A 21,601-nucleotide genomic window follows, 5' to 3' on the forward strand; every position below is an offset into this window, starting at 1 on the left:
ACGAGACGACGAAGAAGAAGTGCTGCTGCAGAGTTAGTGCATCAGAGAAAACCAAGAAGAAGAGCTGCTGTGCTGTAGCTTAACATTTTCGGCATGTCTAGAACAATTCTTACAAGTACAACACGACGTAGCTGGGCGCCGTGGACAGACGCTGAATGACGAATTTTAAAGATGTAAAACGCTGTTTTTTTCACCTCCGTGAAGACACCTCAAAAACGTCTTTGTTTGGGCTTCCGAAAGCGGATGATGTCAGGAAACAGTGGTTGCAATTTATTTTTTAACTCTGTCCCTGAGCATTATAACCCCAATTTGCTATTGTGTGCTGCGCATTTTACTGAGGACAGCTTCCACAACATGAGGGAGTAAAGTGCCTTCCGGATTCGCCAAAAAGCTTTTATTGAAAGACGGAGCAAGGGCAGTACTGAAACACCATATAAGCTGTTCGCCAATCACAACGCACTGGGACAGCTAACCAATCACAACACATTTTGTTTTTCGGAAGGCGGACCTTCATCAAAGCTGGAACTAATTGAGCCGTTTGTGCCAGGATGGGGAGAAAGGTATTTTAATAATGTAAATTATGTGAAAAATAATTCATTTTCGAATCACCAAGCATGAGAGCATGTTCAAGTACACCCCCAAAACAAAATCAAGACTTTGTAAAAGAGCATAATAGGACCCCTTTAATAAGAAAAATATCTGAATGGCTATTGTGTGCCTTGTTGATTGGTTTACCAAACCAAATTCAATATAACAATAGAGGTAAATACTTGGTGTTGTGAGTCATAACTTTCTCAAGAGAAATTTCACAGAATGGTTTCTCTTGCATTTATTTAAAAAAACTGACTCATTTTAACTACCCAATATTAATTTAGTGATATTAATGCAATGAGAATGACTCAAACAACAGAAAGTTGAAGCACTGGTTTAAATATTGGGCTCCCACACATATCGGCAGTCCATACTTTTGAACCCTTTGTGGCATTAACTTTCATAGGAAATTACTTGTTCATTTGAAGTTTTGAATTTCAGTTTGAGGAAGCGGAAGCTTTTATCTGCTTGTACATATGCCTGCCGCACCTCGGGTTCCCTGTCTTTCATTCTTCTCATGGAGAGCTTTTTTCCTTGCTTACAGTTTTTTTTTAAATTATTTTATGTTTTGTATTTTATTACAATATTACAGAATGCTGTTGTTTCACATATCAGCGAGCTGTGAACAACACCAACAGCATTGCTAGTTTCATATTGCTTTTGTTCAACTTAAATTAGAAGTTAATATTGAGAAACTTACATTTTAAACTCAATATTGCCATTTATTTTGTGTTTTTGGTCTGCAAACAAAAATATTTTCAATCGAAGTCAAACTAGAATCGACCATCCCCGATCATCGAGAACTGCCAATTGCAGTCAGCGAGGAGTTGAAAATGGAAGTCATCAAGTCGGACACTTTCTGCTTACCGTAGTGATGTTCACGCAGTGTTTGCTTATTTTATCACAGAAGAATTTGATTAGATGCAACCCCCCAGGTCACGAGCTGGACTCGAACCTGGGTCCCCGGCATGGAAGGCGTCAGTTGCTAGTGCGCCCCTTGAGATCAGGGGAGTGAGGTTTACCTGCACAGCACATACCAGCTGGCCTCAGTTACACCTGCTCACGTCATGCCTACCAAGCCAAAGCCTTTTCACGTCATGTCCGCCACGCCTGAGTCATCAGCCAAGATGGCTGCCACACCAGAGCCTCTCCACGTCATGGCTGCCATGCTGGAGCCTCGTCATGTCATGGCTGCCTTGCCAGAGCCTCCATCCAACATGGCCGCCACACCAGAGCCTCCAGCCATCGGATGCCACGCCAGAGTCGCCAGCCATCATGGACACCACACTATAGTCTTCAGTCATCATATACACCACTCCAATGTTTCCAGGTGTAATGAATGTTGCTTTTGAGGGCGATTTCTAGGTGTTTGAGACTGGCTTCCCGTTTGGAGGGTATGCCGCTTATGTCAGTGTGAGCTGCTGGTGTCTCTGCGGTGGTATGATGTCTGAAGGTCTCTGAGGTGGTCCCACTGTCAGTCACACTACCTATTACGGCAATGGCTATTTTGTGTGTTTGGGCTGCACACTGCTCTCCAGTACATGAGTCTGCTCCAGAGCCTGCTCCAGTCCATGAATCCGCTCCAGAGCCTGCTCCAGTCCATGAGTCTGCTCCAGAGCCTGCCCCAATCCATGAATCTGATCCAGAACCCTCTCCAGTCCATTAATCCATTCCAGAGACCTCTCATGCCCCAGAGCTCAGTCTTGTGTTGGTGCCAACTTATGAGTTTCCTGTCTGTCCTGTTTTGACCACAGTGGTCACACATGAACCTTCTGCCAGTCCTGTCGCCGGCAAGGAGGCCGTCCTTGAACCCCTTGCCTGTCCTGTCACAGTAATGGAGGCCGTCTCTGTTCGTGATTGGTTAGCTGTTCTGTCATAAGTGACAAGAGCAAATCAAATAATATGATGCAAACGGGCTGATAAGGTCAGAGCAGTGTGATGGCCAGCTTGCCCCTAGACACGGTACTAATAACTTTTACCTGAGAAGATATTGCTGCTTCATTTCGGAAGATTAACTTTTCCCTTCTTTATTCTTCATAACCCAAGAATGTAGCGACACATACCTGGGGTTACGCTGCCTAAACGGTGCAGAGAAGTAGGCTATAGTTTAAAAGATTGTGCTCGTTCGGCTGTAAACAGAAGCTGAGCCACTTCAGACAGCGCACCAGTAGCGCTTCAACAGACGAAAACAGAATTATGTCAAAATACGCGGTTTTGGCGAGTAACCTCGTAAACGTCGTCTTAAATGAGTTATAAAGTCTTAAATGACTGTAAAGAGTTTGGAGAAAATAGGAAATGTGTCAGAGCCGTGTCATGTGCATCAGGTTTTAAAGAGAGCGCTGCTTTTAAAGTAAAACCTGCTGAAGTCTGCATGTAAATCAAAGAACAAAAGAAAAAGAGAAATCACTCGACTGCTAGTCGCTGATTAACTTTTGTAGCTTGAATAAAGATGAATCTGTATAGTTTATGCATATACAACTTATAGTTTATGTGAAGATTGTTGAAAAACATTATTATACATTTCCAAGTTTTGTTTTTTAAAATAAATTGTAGGTAAATATTCACATCATCAGACATGCTTTTTATTTTCTGTCTTATAAAGTATCTCATGAATATTTTGATGTGAGAAGTCACTGCAAACAATCATTGTGTGAGTCAACTGTTTAAATGAATCAAACTGAACAGCAAACAATTTCAGACCTTTTTGCAAACCCATTTGACTGATTACATCAAAAGAGTGATTATGAACTGAATGAATGAACTGAATGAAGCAAACAATTTCAGACCTTTTTGCAAACCCATTTGACTGATTACATCAAAAGAGTGATTAATTTGTGATTCTGACATTCTTAACAGCTGATAGAAATCCCACAACATAATTGTTGAAATACTGGGTTTATTTAGGATTTATCAGTAATAATTCATAGGGGCACAGCAGTATTTCACTGGGGCTCGTGCCCTAGTAAAAAGAGTCTCACGATGTCCCTGGATGCAATATTTGTCAAATACTCAAATGTTTCAGAAGTTTTCATTAAGCAACAGAAACACTTTTCCTTTAATACATTATGTACTGCTTACAGTGCCTATATGTACAATAAAGTTCAACATAAGCCTACACTATTTGAATATCATTAAAGTGGGGGCTATTTTTTTTATCAGTTTTACTTTGATGACCAGTTTTTAAAAAAGTATAAGATTTTATCAGATGCTTTGATAGCATAGATCATGGTGATGTGGCCTTGGTGCCTTAAGTCAGACAAAATATTTTATGCATTTTTGTTGTCATATGTTTCATATCAGTAAGGTCAGTTAAGCTGATGGGGCTGATGTCTGCTTGGGTGAGTGAAAAACTCAGTGTGTATAAACTGTGATCGGTGAGAACAGTTTGTGTGTACATGGAGGGAAGTTAAGAGAATGCTTTGTATATTCAGTTAAATTATCGAAACAATAATTGGAAAGGGTTGAAAATATAGTTCCCAAAGGAAATGAGGATCAGTTGAGGAATAATGAGGAGGAATGAAGAGACACACTGGAGGTGGGAACAGGGCTGAGAGTTCATAGAAAAGAAAGGACTGTTATTTTTCACCAACTTCAAGTTTAATGGTTTATAAAATGTCATAGATGCCCTTTTTTCCTTCAAGTCCAGGCAAAGGACAAATATGACCATGTCTATTTGAAGACTTTCATTTTTTTTTAAATTCTTACTATGTTATTGTTGTTTCATCCTCCTGTGTCTTCTTAAATGATAATTATATTTAAATCATCCATCCTTAGCATCTTCATCCTCTTTTTAGCAATGAGGAACTGCTGAAGTCTGCATTCATTCAGCTGTAGGAGATTTGCCTTGTTAGACAGAGTGAAAAATTGCTTTGACTTAAATTCAAATGGTTGTATCTCTGTATGACACATATGAATGTTGGTAGGGAAATATCATTTTCAGACTTGATATAGTAATCTTCAAGCTTTTTTAATTTCCTCTCTAGGCTGGACTGTGCATGTATTACTGTAATACCTACTTCAACTTTACAGTGCCCCAAAAAAAGTATTTGGCACTTAAGTCTCGCTTATCAAAAATGTATGAATGTAATTAATTACATTAGATAAAACAACCAACAAAGTGGCATTTGCAAACAATGATGCCTGACTGCAAAGACTTGTATGAAGTTTTGAAAGAGTTTATAACACTATAAATGTGTTATGAATTTTTTTAAAGAAATACATCAAAATTATTTATTACATCTAAGCATAAATTTGTTCTTTTAAAGGAGAACAGGAAATGTATTGTGGCAGATTAGTATTTGATAGTTGTGTTATAGCTTCACGAGTGTCTGCTGCATTGGCACAATGTGAGCTCACGCCTGCCTGCACATGCTCCATAGGCTCAATTCTCTAGAATGACATCATGTCTTTCTGTGTCATCCTATCACTATTCATGTGGCTTATCCTGCTAGTGTCCACTATATCAACACTCAAACCCCTCTAGGGCACAATTACCAGGGTCTGAAATGCAAGGTATACCATGAAGTCAATGAAATATTATATAGCAGGGATGGCGAACTCCAGTCCTTTATACTGACAATATATTTAGTTTCATACAACAGTTCTTTCTGGTCAACGAATCTGATTGGCTGAGAGCCTTTTCCAGCAGTGCAATATTCCAGTGATAACAGAACTCCAAGCATTTTATTGTTTGCAACACTCTGCTTGCAGTATTTCTCACAGCGAGTATCATGGCGGATGCCAAAATCTACTACAATTTTACACATAATACAGTTTTTGTGTCATGGAATGTAGTTTTAAGAGTTTTTTAGTTGAAAATGTAGTTGTTTAGACTTCAAATATGAAGTTTGTTAAAAAAGATTACGTCTATTTGAAAATTTGCTTCAATGTTTTTGGATATGTAAGCTCCAGGGCGCCAGCGGCCATTCAACGCTAATGAGGCTGCTGAGAACAGCCTCACCTCGGCCAGGTCTTCTGGAATTTGCCGCTGGCTCTGATGTCTCTATAGTGGTTAAACATGAGATATAATATGTTTGGGTAAATATAATGGGCAGTCTTTGGTCTAATTAATCTATTATTTGTTCCAGAGCAAATAGTTTTGGCTGAGGGCAAAATCTCGTCATATTATATTTTATGTAACTTTAATGATATATATCATAGTGCTGCCTTTGTACTTTTGACAGAATTTTTGTAAGACCTTTTACCTTGTAAGACGCAACCAACAAATACACTGAGCAGCACTGTCATCGGAAATCACCCTTAACAGATGAAAGGATAGTATGACAAAGATATCGCTTTCCTCAGCAGACATTCAAACCAATGTTTTATTGTGAATATGAGATTGAGCTGAAGAATGAATGCTGAATCAGATGCAGGTAATCACACTCGCTCAGTCAATCTCTCTCTCTCATAATACTCTACATAATACAGTAAGCTTTTAATACAGTAATACAGTAAGCTTTCAATGAAGCAACTCAACGTTCCTTTGTTACTAGTTCTAAAGTGACATTTTTGAATTAGTAATGGAGGCTTGGGCTGAGCTGTTAAACTGTCAAACTGAGATTTGAATCTGTGGCGGAAGGAAGTAGTTCTGCATAAAAGAGGGTTTTTAAAGACACTCCATTGTTGTGCCGTTGAACTGTTGTATAAATGCAATATCACACTCATAGCCATGCGAACCTGCGGCCTCGTGCTTATGGCTGAATCACAGCCGTGCTGATATACAGCCATATCACACTGCTACTCGTGTGATATTGCTCATTTAACTGAAGACACATAGACAAATTTTTATGTGCAACATATTATAATCAATGGCAGGTTATGATCAACAGTGGGAGAGTAACATAGGACAAAACTTCTTTAAAAAAGTTACAATTTTGATGACACATTTGGCATCATAATTTCATTAAATGATGACTCAATTAAAGAATTTGTCCACTAGAAAGTTTATTTTTATATAGCCTTTTGCACACACATATAAAAGGACAACCTAAGTGACACAGACTTCAGTCTTCCATTAAACGGTTAGTTAATAGAGCTCTTCTCTTTATCTTGATGTTTGGTCCTAATGTACACAGCAACCAGTCAAATGTTTATGACAGATGTTGTGCAGAATGGGGAAATTAATTGTGTAACTTGGAATAAACTCTCCGTCTATGTGGCATAAAACATTGCCCATTGACTGTCAGTCATGTTGTTTTCCCTCCAAAAATTGTAGCACAAACTGTTTCCCCTGACAACAATAATTCAACAGTTTAGATAAGTGCTAAACAATCCCGAACTTTAAATAAACCATTCCCAAGTCTGATAGGGTTTTGCCAACTGTTGCATGTACTCTCTTAGTCAGAAAACAGTCAAAGTATACAGTGATTTTGGGGTCTCTGAGACACCAAACAAAACATGAAAACCAAAAAAAAAAGACAAATATCTCTAGACTATACACATTTCCTAACCTTCAACTGTTTGGATTTGCATAATGTTTCAAATCTAAGTGTGAACCAGCACTGACAAGAATGTGGTAGTCAGAAAACAGTCAAAGTATACAGTGATTTTGGGGTCTCTGAGACACCAAACAAAACATGAAAACCAAAAAAAAAGACAAATATCTCTAGACTATACACATTTCCTAACCTTCAACTGTTTGGATTTGCATAATGTTTCAAATCTAAGTGTGAACCAGCACTGACAAGAATGTGTCTGGTCAATAATTCAGCTGCACAGGAAAATTTTTAACGGTATTGTTGAAGTTTATCCATGTTTTTATGTGTGTTTCAGCTTCCTGGCCGATATCATAAATATGCCATTGCGCTGCAGTTGCACCGTCATCACAAAAACATTAAACCTTATACCTCCAACACCCAGCTTTTCTGCATGTGTGCGCTTGAACAAATGCTTTATTATCACTATTTCCTAAGGCTGTCTACCTTGTGAAATATCACTGTTGTCATAAGGTCTTTTGGCTCAGACTACACCAACAACTTTTTGTTGAAGATTTGTGGGTGGATAATTTACTATGTGTATCCCACTTATACACTGAAATGCAAAAACTGTAATACCAGAATGCTGCTCCACCTAACATGAGAAGCCACGTCATGAAGTCTATGTCAGTTTCCCATTTCCCATTGTTGTACAACACATGAATCATATAAAACAGTACTGTCTGTTTTGGACAACATTAATTTCACTATATGAATTATATATACTGCTATTCAAAAGGTTGAGTACAGTAATGTTTTGTAATATTTTGTAAGAAGTGTCTTATTCTCGCCAATGCTACCTTCCTTTGATCAAAAAATACAGTAAAAACAATTCTTGGATGTTTCTGGTTGTCAAACGTTTTGGAACATGTACATATTTTAATATTAAATTATGCATTATATCTAATAATTCATACTGTATGTATTTATATTATCAAAAGAACAGGACGTCTAATAATCACAGATTGGTTTTCATCATCTGATGCATCCTTAAAGCATGTCATTATGAAGTAGGCCACTGCTGTGGACCTCATGCCCCAATTGTATTTTATTTTTTAATGTCTACTTTTGGTTTGGGCCTGTGGACGGTGTCCTGTCCATCTGGCCCCTCTGGCTGCGGGTCTGTTGAACCTATTGTCTTCTGCATCAACACTCGTGGTCTGGTGCATAAAGGGCATCTGGTTAGCAGCTTAGACTCTACGGCAGGCATGAAAAGCAGCCATCATAGCCCATTCGCTCACATTTGCTCAGTGGTGCGACAAGGACGAGGACTGAGTCTGGGTGACTGGGGGACAGGATTTCAATTCGCCCCGCAGACCCCAGGAGCAACGGACTGAACTGGACCCGCCACTGTGCAAAGGTGACCATTTAGGCTCAGTTCACTTTGTCTCCTTTTAATGCAATAGCTTTTTTTGTCCAGTTTTCTTTTTTCTCTAAGATGTGGTGATGACTTATATTGTTGAATGTGAGCCCACTGGTGATGTGTTTTGGCAATGGCATATCTGAGTCTTACAGTTGTTTCCTGGTCCTATTTGTAAATGGTCAGTTCAGTCTAATTTTGTTTATCAAGTAGATTTACTTATTAGTGAGAAGGTGCATTTGGAAAATATTTTTCGTAATATCTTATCAATAACTATATTTTGAAATCTCTATAAAAAACACAACAGCAAGGGCATATGATGTATCAGGTTTATTATGAATGTAATATACTTTTGGACCATCTTGTTTCTCCTTTATTCCCATTTGTCTTTCTTGTACACAGCTAATACACAACCATGGGAGACTGGAGCTTCTTGGGTAATATTTTGGAGGAAGTAAACGAACACTCCACTGTGATTGGACGTGTTTGGCTCACAGTTCTGTTCATTTTTCGCATTTTAATTCTGGGCACAGCAGCAGAGTTTGTCTGGGGAGACGAGCAGTCCGATTACGTATGTAACACTCAGCAGCCAGGTTGCGAGAATGTATGTTACGACGAGGCCTTCCCAATCTCCCATATCCGTCTATGGGTGTTACAAATAATTTTTGTATCCACACCTTCGCTTGTATACGTTGGGCATGCTGTCCATTACATCCACATGGAGGAAAAGCGAAAGGAGCATGAAGAAGCCGAGGTTAGCCACCAACAAGAAATGGGCGAGGAGCGTCTTCTACTAGCGACAGATCAGGGAAGTGTTCGGACCACCAAGGAGACCAGCACAAAGGGTAGCAAAAAGTTCAGACTCGAGGGCACTCTGCTTTTCACTTACATATGCCATATCATCTTCAAAGCTCTTTTTGAAGTAGGCTTCGTAGTTGGACAGTACTTCCTCTACGGGTTCCGCATCCTGCCGCTGTACAAGTGCAGTCGTTGGCCGTGCCCCAACACGGTGGACTGCTACGTCTCCCGGCCCACCGAAAAGACCATCTTTATAATTTTTATGCTTGCAGTTGCTTGTGTTTCACTGTTCCTCAATTTTGTGGAGATCAGCCACCTCGCCTTGAAGAAGATCCGCTTTGTGTTCCACCGACCAGCTCCGGCACAATTGGAGCCTCTTGGACCACCTGACAGGAGCTTACCATTTCCCCTGACCACCCCTGTCCAAAAAGCCAAAGGTTATAGGCGCCTTGAAGAGAAGAAAGACGAGGTGGCACACATATATCCACTAGCTGAAGTCGGTATGGAAGAGGGCCCGTTCTTCTCACCTCAGCTGGAGAAGGAGCAGAAAAGGAGTCAAGAGTCGGTTATGCCAACAGCACCACCTGTAGAGGAAATAATCATATGCAATGAGACTCAACCCTCCTTCATTCAGGTTAAAGAGACACTACCAGAGCTTCCCTCAGAGGAACCACTTCGGGAAGGTGATGAGGTAGACAGCTTAAAGACTCCGACAGCTTTACCAGAAGTACTGGAGGAGCGATCAGAAGGGGAAAGTGTGGAGGAAACTTATTTAATATCACTTGAGGAGAGTTTGGATATAAATCTAGGAGAAATTACCTGTAGAGAGGTGATTGAGGAAAAGTCAATGAAAGAGAGTAGCTTAATAGATGCTGAGCCAAAACAAGAGGAAAAACTTTCAGGAACTGGAAAAGAGAAGGAAACCTCACAGGAAATTGGGGAAAAAGAGCATGACACCTTTATGGTCAAGGAGTTGAGGGAAGAAGTGAGTTTACCAGATGTGGTTGAGGAAGAGACAGCAGCTGAGGTGTCTGAGAGGGAACTTGGTGAAATTGAGCCTTTTGTAAATGAGGCCATATTGGAAAAGGTGAAAACTTTAGATGATGGTAAGATTAATGGAGATCTGGACGTGTCTAAAATATTTAAGGGGGAGCGAGAGTCTGAGGCTTTAGGGGAGGTTTCAGGGTCAATTTTATCTGACATAGTGCCCATTGGGGATGAAGTGGATATAGGAAAGGACAAAGCTAAGGGGGGTGTAGAAGATATGAAAGGGGATGGAGTTCAATTGGATGTAGTAGACTCACAAGTGGGCAGAGCTTTAGAGGAAGTAGTAGATATAGGAAAGGGTGAATCTGTAGAGGGTCTAGTGGATGCAGGAAGAAGTTGTGCTTTAGAAGATGTATTACATACAGGTAAGGATGAAGCTTTAGAAACTCTAAATGAAGATAGACCTTTTGAGACTTCAGTCAATAAAGGTGAGGAGGCTCTAGATAAATATGTAGGACTTGCTGTTGACACTGAACAGGTGGAAAATTTGGGAAAGGAGGTATCCTTAGAGATAGAAGATCCAGAGGAGGTCCAAGTCTCTGGGGAGTGGGATGGGTCAGGGAAAGAAGAGGATTCTGTGGAAACTGGAGGCCTTGAGAAGGAGGAGTGTTCTGAAGAATCAAAGGCCTTGGAGGCCATAGAGGAGATGATGGATGTTCCACTTGTAGCTCTGGAACTAGAGATGACAGAGGAAGCAAGATCATTAAGTCGTCTCAGCAAAGGGAGCAGCAGACCCAGGTCAGATGATCTAACTATATGACTGACCAACAAACAGAAACTTAACCAAAGATCAAAGTGTCAATTCTTTGATGCCAAATTTCCCAAATCAGCTTACAAGCATGTTTTCTTAAACATGTTTTTAAAATGTTGATGCCAAATAATGCTCCCCGTACAAGGAGCTCCCTTACTGAAGTATAAAGGCAGCTATATATTTTCATGCTTGAAGTCCCATTTATACTGCTTGAGAAAAATATTAAGCAAAAATTGTGACCCTGGACCACAAAACTAGTCTTAAGTCGCTGGGGTATATTTGTAGCAATAGCCAAAAATACATTGTATGGGTCAAAATTATTGATTTTTCTTTTATGCCAAAAATCATTAGGATATTAAGTAAAGATCATGTTCCATGAAGATATTTTGTAAATTTTCTACTGTAAATATATTAAAAGTTATTTTTTGATTAGTAATATGCATTGCTAAGAACTTAATTTGGACAACTTTAAAGCCGATTTTCTCAGTATTTAGATTTTTTTGCACCCTCAGATTCCAGATTTTCAAATTGTTGTATCTCGGCCAAATATTGTCCTATCCTAACAAACCATACATCAATGGAAAGCTTATTTATTCAGCTTTCAGATGTATAAATCTCAAATTTTATGTATAAATCTCAATTTCAAAATATCGACCCTTATGACAGGTTTTGTGGTTCAGGTTCACAATTTTCATGGACCCCCTAGTACACATTTGTGGTGCCTTAAGTGTCCTGGGTTCCATGTTAAAAGCAAAGTAACACAGAACAAAAACCAAATTAGGGTCAAACTATAAATATCCTCAGATTTTAAAAAGTAGCCAATTTGCGAAAAGTATTTAAAAAAAATTATTAAAGCCATACAAAACTTAGGTTGTCTACAAAACACAAAAAAATACGATGATGATGTCTTGATTTTAAATAGGTTCTTTATTCACACCATTTATTGTAAGTCCTATGCAAGATAGCGACGGTTTCACATTCTAAATTTATGCTTTATCTGTCTACTCTGTTGAACGGTTATGTTAATCTGTACATTTGCCTTTTATTGATCCTGGACCATAGATATAATTATGTTACTGTTTATACATTTTCTACCCATATGTGTATAACATTCACATCCTTTTTTTTTTAACTTTCATCTGAATTGCTACTTAAAAGGAGGTTTTTAAAATGACAGAATATTGTAATTGAAAACTGGTATTCTTCTATAATTTAGTTAGGGCTCAATATTTAGGACTGTATCATAAAAAAACAACATATAACAATAATATTATGCTGTGTGTAATACCTCTCCATCAATACTCTTTTACTGGTTTATGTGTCAAGTTGAGGTCCCCAAATAAAGGTACTACAATGACTGAACCTTGTGTTTGTCTGTTGTGCAGTATAAAGCATTTAACCTAACCTTTGATATTAACAAGCCTCTATCTGACATAAACAAAATGATTTAAAAAAAATACTATTCACGTCACACTTCACAGAGTAACACTGGACTGAAATGAGTCTTTTATGACCTCTAGTGGTCAAATATGTAACTTTATTTTACTAAGGTGTTACTAATTTCTTCTAATTTCACATTAATTTAATTCAATTCATATTTTTGTTTTCATTTTGAAAATGTATTCAGTTAAACTTCCATTGGAAAGTCACATACACCCTGAAACAAACAACTACAATCCCAAAAAAGAAACTGAAAGTAAACAACTAGGTCAATCTGGGAAGACAAAAAAAAAACCATACATGAAAAAGGTAAACAAAAAGTAATGTGTCAAAATATTTTCCCTTTTTCTGCTATGAAAACAATTTTATTTTACCTGTTCGACTTAAACCAGTCTAATTTGCTGAACTAGTACCTTTAAACTCAGGAAGACTTCTCACTAATGCCTAAATTCAACATTACTGTGGGTGTAGAGCTGTTGCACTGCAGTGACAATGCAACATTTCTGTGATCTTGATGCACAAAGTATCACATTGGTGATTTGAGTCTTTTGGTAAATGTCTCCGGTAACTTTGACTGGCAAGTGAATGTCTTGTTTTCTCTGCTGTCCTGAAAGCTGTCACTCAGAGTCACACTGGTGGTATGGTGACGCCAAAGTGAACCTGATATGTGAACCTAAAAATGGAGAGACAGAGAATGTGTGTCATTACAATTAAAGTTATAGGAGACAAGGTTTGGAATTTTTTAAGAAGTATACATAACAAGATCATCCGGAATAGTGCTTTTTGTCAAAAGATTCCCTTGCCTGTTTGTTTCTCTTTCTATATAAAGGCATATCATATAGAAAGTTGTCATTCCTCTTTCCCTTTTCTTGTAAACACACAACTTCCTGTGTTCACACAAAAAAGGCCACCCACATATTCTAAGGTCAATATAACACGTGTTAAAGCAAAACTCCCACCTGTTTCCATTTGTGCTGATCTATGTTGAAGCCTCCGTTTCAAAACAGAATCCTAAAATCATGGAAACCAAAAGTTATTTACATAGATTTACATAGATCTATGCCACCATCTGCAATTTAGGGTTAGTTCTAGATTTAAACTTTAAGTGGTCTTCAATTGGCAGTTAAATCTAATAGGATAGGCCCTTACATCCAGTCACTTAATAATAAGATTCGCTGTAGATTTTTAAGTTACGTTATTGAAACGTCCTTGATAACAGGGCTATAAATACACTACTTTAGTGACAAGACAAAGGGATGTAGTTGATGTGAAAACAGCATTGACAGTAGCAATGGTTGTCCCCTCCACCATGTTTAAAGATTATGACCCGCCCAACTCGGAAACTCTGGTATCAAAATTATTTCAGAATTTCCCAATAGTAAATACGACTTGACTGGCGTTCACGTCTAATTTCGGATTAGGAAACTTGTATTTACGATAATTCCGATAGCACGTGAAGGCAGCATTAGTATTGGGAAACAGTGTATGTTTGTGTGTGTGTGTGTGTGTGTGTGTGTTCGTGATGGTGATTTTTGTGACATTGTTCCTCCATTAGATGGCGACAAGAGACTGTTTTACGAGTCAGCAGTAAAGACTTTTATATTGAAAGAGACTGAAACGGAAGTTATTTTTACTTTTAATTACAGCTTGTAAGATGCAGTTAACAAATGCACTGATCAGCGCTGTCATAGGAAATCACCATTAAAAATGAAAGGATAATAGAACAAAGATATCGCTTTCCTCAGCGGACAGTCAGACTAATGTTTTATTGTGAATATGAGATTGAGCTGAAGAATGAATGCTGTATCAGATGCAGGTAAACTAACTCGCTAAGTCAATCTCTCTCTCATTATACTCTACATATAATACAGAGAGCTTTTAATACAGTGATACAATAAGCTTTTAATGAAGCAGCTCAACGTTCCTTCGTTACTAAAGTTCTAAAGTGACGTTTTTGAATTAGTAACGGATCTTGAACTCAGTTGTTAAACTGACAAACTGAGATTTGAATCTGTGGCTTAAGGAAGTAGTTCTGCACAAAAGGGTTTTTAACGACACTCCGTTGTTGTTTTTCTTATACATTTACACACTCGTGCCGTCGAACTGTTGTATAAATGCAATATCACACCCATAGACGTGAGATATGGCTGTATATCGGCACACTGTGATTACCTATGGCCGAATCACAGCCGTGCCGATATACAGCCATATCTCACGTCTACGAGTGTGATATTGCTCATATATATATATATATATATATATATATATACACACACACACACACACACACACACACACACACTGCAAGTAGCTATCTCTAGGGGAGTGATAAATGCTGAAACAATACTCGGCAGAGGGAAGGGATCAGAGTGAGTGTTAAATAGTGAGGGAGTGATATGAAACAGCTGGGTGCAATCAGTGTAAACAGGTGTGTGCAATTCGTGCTGAGTGCAATCAGTGCAATGCATGATGGGAAATGTAGTCCGGGGTGCTATGCAACAGTTTGTGTGGTGCGAGAGTCAATGAAAAGGAAAGTTCATGGACCGGATTCGTGACACATACATACAATTTGCTATTTTATTCATAGTCATTATATTACTACTATTTTATACTCGTACTAACTTTTATTTTTAGGCTATTCATAATAATAATAATAATAATAATAATATTCTATAGAATAAAACTGCCATATAACATCTAACCTTTAACCTTTAAATTCATCAATTTAAACTGTACTGTAGTTGTTATAAATGTTTTACCGCTGAAAAATAAACCATATCTATGCTTGACAAGCATGATTCTTCACAATTCCTTATGACAATGAATACTTTACAAGTTCTAACTAGCGAGATTCTGAGTAACTAGAAACTGAAACTTTTTCATACTCCACGCAGATCATAAACCGTTGAAATCGGTTAAATGTAAACATTACTCCACTTTCTGTCCAGAAAAGCCACAGCTCCCCATTTACTTGCATTTGTTTACAGAGCACTCTTGCCCGGACCAATATGGCGGACTCGATGACGTATCGCAGCAACGGTCCAAAGCGGCCAATGAGGCGTCTATGTATTTTATATGTCTATGGTACAGCCTAATTCTGAGAAAAACATGATGTCACTTTGTAGGCGGATCGGCTGTTAGCATCGCACTGGTTCCCTCGACAAAAAGCCAATAGGATTTTCCCATAGGCTTTTGGATTATGCAAAAAATAAGCTCTGTGTTCAACCATAGCTCAAGAAACTTACACGTTTTGTCCATCGAGATAATCTTTACAAAATAATATAACTTTTATGAATTTTGAAGCCTAAATACAAGTGCCAGAACTAAAAAGCTATTAGGCTATAAAACAAACTACTGTTGAAAAAAACAGCATATGCTGGATAGGTATGTTTTGAAGCATGACTGCTGGTTTGAACTGGTTTAAGATGGTCTTGTGCTGGTTTAAGCTGGTCATAAGCAGCTCCTGCTCAGGACTTACTTTGGACCAGCTTAAACCAGCTCATGACCAGCTAAGGACCAGCTCAACCCAGCAGTCATGCTTCAAAACATACCTAACCAGCATTTGCTGGTTTTTTCAACAGGGAGCACATGGTCACTCGCCTACAGCGTCACCACCACCACGCTTCCGACAACTTTCAAACATATTTTTAGAAATATATCCAATGATAATTATTTACTCTGTGGATGTGGAGTTGTCAGGGCTAGCATGAGGGACAAAGTCTATCAAGTGTCGGTAAGTGCTGTCAGGGAGGGAGAAATAAATTATAATAATTAGTTATACATGTTGAATGTGTTCAACTGAATTTATATATAAAAAACTGTTAAACAAGATGAACAATCGCTTAAAATTATAGATTTATTTAATAATATATATTTTTTAAATGATCCAGTTAAGGCCAACAGCATCAGCAAAGTTATTTTCCCAACAGTAACTAGACCTATATTTTTTCAAGTTTGTTTTCATTATATATTTTCTCCTGTTTTTTTTATTTAATTTTATTTTGTTTTCTATTTTTTATCTGGGAGCTGACCAGAGATAAATAAATGCACTATAGCAAGCAGTATCTTCAATTTTTTTTTAAAATACATAAGTAAAAAACTGACACGTTCTCGTAAAATAGTTTTATTAAAATAAATTATATTCTGTCAACAATTAACATTAATCTTGCCATGACACAGGTCTCCGAGTATGAGTTCCTGTTTGGCGTGATGACGTTTAATGTCTCCGACAGCGCCTGTAGTCCCATTTAGCAACTTGTTAGCAACCGTCTTTTTTAAGAAATGTAACAGCTTTAAAAAATCACGAGTGGGGTGTAACTGGTGTGTTTTACGTCATAGAATAAAATGTGAAAATATCTTCATCTTGTGTGAACCATGGACCATATTTAAGGGATTTAACCAAAATCCCATTAAAAAAAACCCAATGACTCTGGGACGATGGAACCGGAAGTGTTAAAATGCTAACTCGCTTCTGAGTTTTCACCTACAAAGTGACTTCATAGTTCCACCACTCTATTGAGGGTATGTGCGTGACGTCACCGTCAGCTGGATTGACTGCTGTTCCACCCACTGAGTGGCAAAAAGACTTGAGTGGATGCATTGGTTTTTAGCATGAACGCTGTGAAAGAACACACAAAACACATCTAAAATTAGAGCTTTGTGATTGACTGTACAAAACAAGAAAAGTGATAGATTTTTGAAATATTATGATGTTTTGGTAATACCACAGATGCATAAGGTTTTACTCTGTATGTGTTTATATTATTATTATTATTATTATGATCTTATTTTATTTATTTTTTGTTTAATATTATTATTTTAGTTATTTGTCTTTATGTATTTCAATTTGTAGGTGAAATTTTACAAGGTGTGATATTTTTTCCTTTGTTTATCCTTTAGAAGTTCTATCTGTTCTGTCTTTTATGTATTTGTTTAATGTTTGATGCATAATAAAAAAGTAGATAAGTAGAACCAATAGTAAAACATGGGAATAAATTAATAAAACCTGCTCAGAGTGTTCACGTAGGCCTATTAATAAGTCACGGAAACATAAAAACATCAAAAAAAAAAAAAATTTTATTTGTATTGATTGCATGATAGCAGAAGTATATGAAAAGACATGAGCTATACATTGATTTACTTTGTTTAAAATCTACAGTACTGTACATTCTCTTTACACAGAAAATTTCATTTTTGGATATTTGGGGGGCACAAAGGTCCCCAAATTATGCAACAAAACTCATCTTTTTAAAAAAAATTATTGAACTTCAATTCTGTACACAGAAATCTGATCAAACATTAATGCCTAAACTAACATTTTGACTTTAGTTGTGAGTAAAGTCACTAAAATAAGCAAAATACGTAATGTTTTGGGTTAATCTATAGATGTAAGTGAAGTAAGGACCATGAGGTATTTTATATATTTATATATTTATATATCGTTTTATATACTACTTGTTTATACTTTTGCCTCTACACCGTGAACCTGCTGACTGTGCGCACTCCTCCCTAAACGGATGTGGTTTTTAACACTTGCTTGACACTTTTTACGTTATATAGTGTTAAATGCTATTTAAATTAATTCTAATTTTAAAATTTACATTTTAGATAAACTTTTTAATTTGATTAAACTATATACAACAAAATAAACTTTACATGAAATAAATATAAAAAGTTTTTATATTTTGGGGGGGGGGGGTTGTATTTCCTACAGGGCAGGGGAAAGGAAGAGGTGGTATGCAAAATGGAAACGGAAGTTTCTAAGCAGTTGTACACATCTAAATTATTCAGAAAAGGTCCAGATAAATTTAAGCCTATATGGCCAATTTCACATGTATTTTGTGTATTTTTCAAAATACAAGTACTGTATTTGTATTTAAATAAATTTTTCCACACAGTATTTCTGCCAATCTCTGATAATAGCTAATATGAAACAGACGTCTTGCACATTCACGGATAGCTTACTTTCGGGTTGCAAAATAAGGTGGATACAACACTGCATTGTGACTCCAATGTGATTGCCAATTAATAAAAAATACTACTGTAAAATCAAATAAATATTTAAAAAAAATGTTTGTATAAGATTAATGTATAAATATGTTATAAAAATGTATAATTCATGACAAGGCTTATAACATTAGTTAAAATCTCATGTGTAAATCATTTATATACGTTCAGTTAAAAATAAAATATTGAAAAGCCAAGAACTACATGGACTACAGTTATACAGGCATACTTGTATCTTTTGGTTTCTTCAACTTTAAATTTCATTATAAGATCAACTTTTGTATTCTTTACCTCAGAGCATTCTGACTGTAGAACAGCCCATACCATCCAGTCCATTACTGGAAGCATGCTGGACTCTCCCTGCTTCCACTCTTTGTGAAGATCCCTCAGTGTTTCTTCCCATCCCCCCTTTGGACATACTGAGTTCTTGTCAACAGACAAAAATAAATGAATGAGATATATGATTAAATTGTGTGCGTGACAGGAACATGTTTTATCCCTCTGATCTCTGTAAACATACAGGAGCAAATACCTGTTTCAAATCTTTCAGTTTCCAAAACCAGTCAGACAAGATTTTTTTTGCTTTGTTAAACTGCTCAGAGGAGGTCTGTTGTTTTTACAGGAAACAAAACAGAAGAAACGAAAGAGAAAGTAAATAAATATTATTGACAACTGTGGTAAAATAACATGTTGATGTTAATTAGAGTTATTATATTATTTTCCCTGTTCCACTGAGTTTTAACCATGCTTGTTGCTACTTTGCTCCAGGATGGTTGAAACAAAAACTCACAATAAATGAAGACATTTTTAGTACTTATCACTTCTCGCTTTATGGCATGGCGGTTAGGACATGCTATCACAGGAAATAATCTTTAAACAGGAAATTTCTTAAAACCTTCATCATAAAAATGTGAATCCAAACCTCTTTCTTGTCCATTTGTTTTGTCTTTATGTTCTCAAGATCTTTTGCCCACTGCAAAATATAATACTGTTGTTCTTCATGTTCTTTGTTACTTCCTTTATTTTTAATCTTTCGAGTCATCAAGGATAACTTCTTGGACTGTGGGCATAATGTAGATCATTTGAACTTCTGATAAATTCATATTAAATTCATTTTGTAATGCCAAATGTTTACCTGTACCACTCTGTCCAGTTCAGCAGCCAGTTCTCTGATAATGTACACTGACTCCTCAAGAGATAGGTCATCTTCTTGCTCAATACAAGTGGTGGCTGGTATTTTGAACCACTGCAAAACGTTTTTTTTTTTTTTAGTTGATAGTTTTGGCTTAGATATAATTAATAACACTTTATATTACATGCATGTGTTTACCTGGTAAAAGACCTTCCCAAGTTGGTGGATTATTTGTCTTTTTTGATGCTTGTTTGTGAAGTATAACGTAAAGTAATTCTAACTTTATCGTATTCATATTTCCATATTCATATTTATAAACAACCGTTTAGTGCTGCAAATTCATTCAAAATCCTAGAAACCCCTGTTTTAATCCATTACTTTAAAAAAATAATGTATGTAGCATCATTTATTAAATCAACAAGCCTTCGTGTTCATGTAACATAGAAGCATTTATCACATTTTACTTATTAGACGTTGCTATAAGGAACTGTTCCTGGATCAGCGGTTTAGGGTAGCTTTATTTCATAAGCAGAATTCAACAGCAGCGGGCAGCAGTTTTGGTAAAAGGACTAGTCGGTCCTAACGGCCAACTCTCACATTCACAATTCTGAGCACATCAGGGCCCAGAATTCCTAGCGATGCCCCTGCCTATCCTATATTTATGTTTGCTCTTTATGTTATGCGAGCATCAAAAGTTTTTTATTTACAACGTGCTGCAGCGTTGAGCAATGTAGCCATATCTGTTGATTTCTTGAACACATATTAGGCATAGTCAGAACTCACCCACCTTGCCTCACTGATAGCTCACAGGTGGATTTTATTGCACTGAAAATCTTCGAAATATACTTGTATGTTTGAATAATGGGAAACCAACAAGAATGGATATAATTAAAGGTGCACAACAAATTACTGAGTAATAAAAACCTAGTGTTGGGCAGCGAGTGATCAAATCTGGTGTTGATTTACAAATATTAAAAGCTTTATCACTTGTTTAGTGATAATGCACAGTGTTTCCTTTGGGTGTTCACATATAATCAACATCTGCGCATGTGCAGAGCATTTTCAATCTCCCGCCCATCCTACGCTACGCTCTCCTGTCTCATTGTCTTTATGGATTTGCCTGCACAACGGTTCCAAGGTATAGTATTATTCATTTATCAACTTGTGATTAATTTATGAACGTGTATCATCACCTAAAGCAAATTGTATTTGTTTTATATTATACTGTTTGTGTGAAAAATAACTTATTTGCCTCATTTTACCCAAACATTGACACGGTCAAAGTAAGTTATGATTATTTCTAATTTTGTGTTGTTTTAACACTAGCAAAGATGGACCTGTATGTTCACCGGAAAAGTTATAATTTTAACACCCATGGTGACAAATCTCCCAACATATTTTTGCTGTGTGGCATGTCATGTTTAGATCTCACAATAACATCAGCTACCTTAGCCGGTAAGTGTACTTGGAGTGTACAAGATAATTTGGGCAGTGATCATTGGCCTGTAGTTTGTGAGATTCAGAGTGCAGTCCAAAGGCAAAACTTTAATCAGTGTGCAAGATGGGGATTTAAGCAGGCAAAATGGAAGGAAAATATGAAGTTGGAAGGGAATATTGGAAGGGATACAGAAAGGAAGAAGTAATGCTTTTTAGATTAAGGATGGGTCACACAGGACTAAATTCAACACTTGCATTAATGGGGATGCATGAAAATGGTATGTGTGATGAATGTGATGTTTTTGAAACAGTAGAGCATGAGCTCTTTAAATGTGGTAAATATGAAGATCAGCGTAACAGTCTTTTTAGCAATATAAGGAACAGACCAGTGAGTGTCGTGGACCTTCTGGGAAAGGGTTTGAGTGATAGTCAGATGTTTAAGGTGGTTTTAACATTTTTAGAGTTTACAGGATTAGACCACAGGATTTAGTGTTTGAGGATGAGGATCATCTCGGAGGTTGAGGAGCACAGTGTGGAAGCTGGAGGAGCTGAACACGCAGCGC

General features: G+C 37.2%; 1 protein-coding gene and 1 long non-coding RNA gene across 2 annotated transcripts; one reads left to right on the plus strand and one right to left on the minus strand.

Annotated features, from left to right (window-relative positions):
• Nucleotides 1-8,319: 8,319 nt before the first annotated feature.
• Nucleotides 8,320-11,264, plus strand: LOC107600427 (gap junction alpha-8 protein-like). Its single transcript, XM_016292322.1, has 2 exons — nucleotides 8,320-8,427; nucleotides 8,830-11,264. The coding sequence occupies exon 2, from the start codon at nucleotides 8,843-8,845 to the stop codon at nucleotides 11,030-11,032; it is 2,190 nt and encodes a 729-aa protein (XP_016147808.1). The 5' UTR covers nucleotides 8,320-8,427; nucleotides 8,830-8,842; the 3' UTR covers nucleotides 11,033-11,264.
• Nucleotides 11,265-18,765: 7,501 nt separating this feature from the next.
• On the minus strand, nucleotides 18,766-19,826 carry LOC107600428 (uncharacterized). Its single transcript, XR_001610806.1, has 5 exons — nucleotides 19,800-19,826; nucleotides 19,605-19,715; nucleotides 19,392-19,529; nucleotides 19,002-19,076; nucleotides 18,766-18,895 (listed from the first exon to the last, which is right to left on the minus strand). It is a non-coding gene; the product is annotated as an uncharacterized lncRNA (long non-coding RNA).
• Nucleotides 19,827-21,601: the final 1,775 nt, after the last annotated feature.

The sequence above is a fragment of the Sinocyclocheilus grahami genome, unplaced genomic scaffold (genome assembly GCF_001515645.1).
Source record: "Sinocyclocheilus grahami isolate Dianchi unplaced genomic scaffold, SAMN03320097.WGS_v1.1 scaffold283.1, whole genome shotgun sequence".
In the NCBI taxonomy this organism is placed as follows: Eukaryota; Metazoa; Chordata; class Actinopteri; order Cypriniformes; family Cyprinidae; genus Sinocyclocheilus; species Sinocyclocheilus grahami.

What these genes read in the sequence shown, in the direction of transcription:
- LOC107600427 (XM_016292322.1), top strand. Translation starts at nt 8,843, where the DNA reads ATGGGAGACTGGAGCTTCTTGGGTAATATTTTGGAGGAAGTAAACGAA.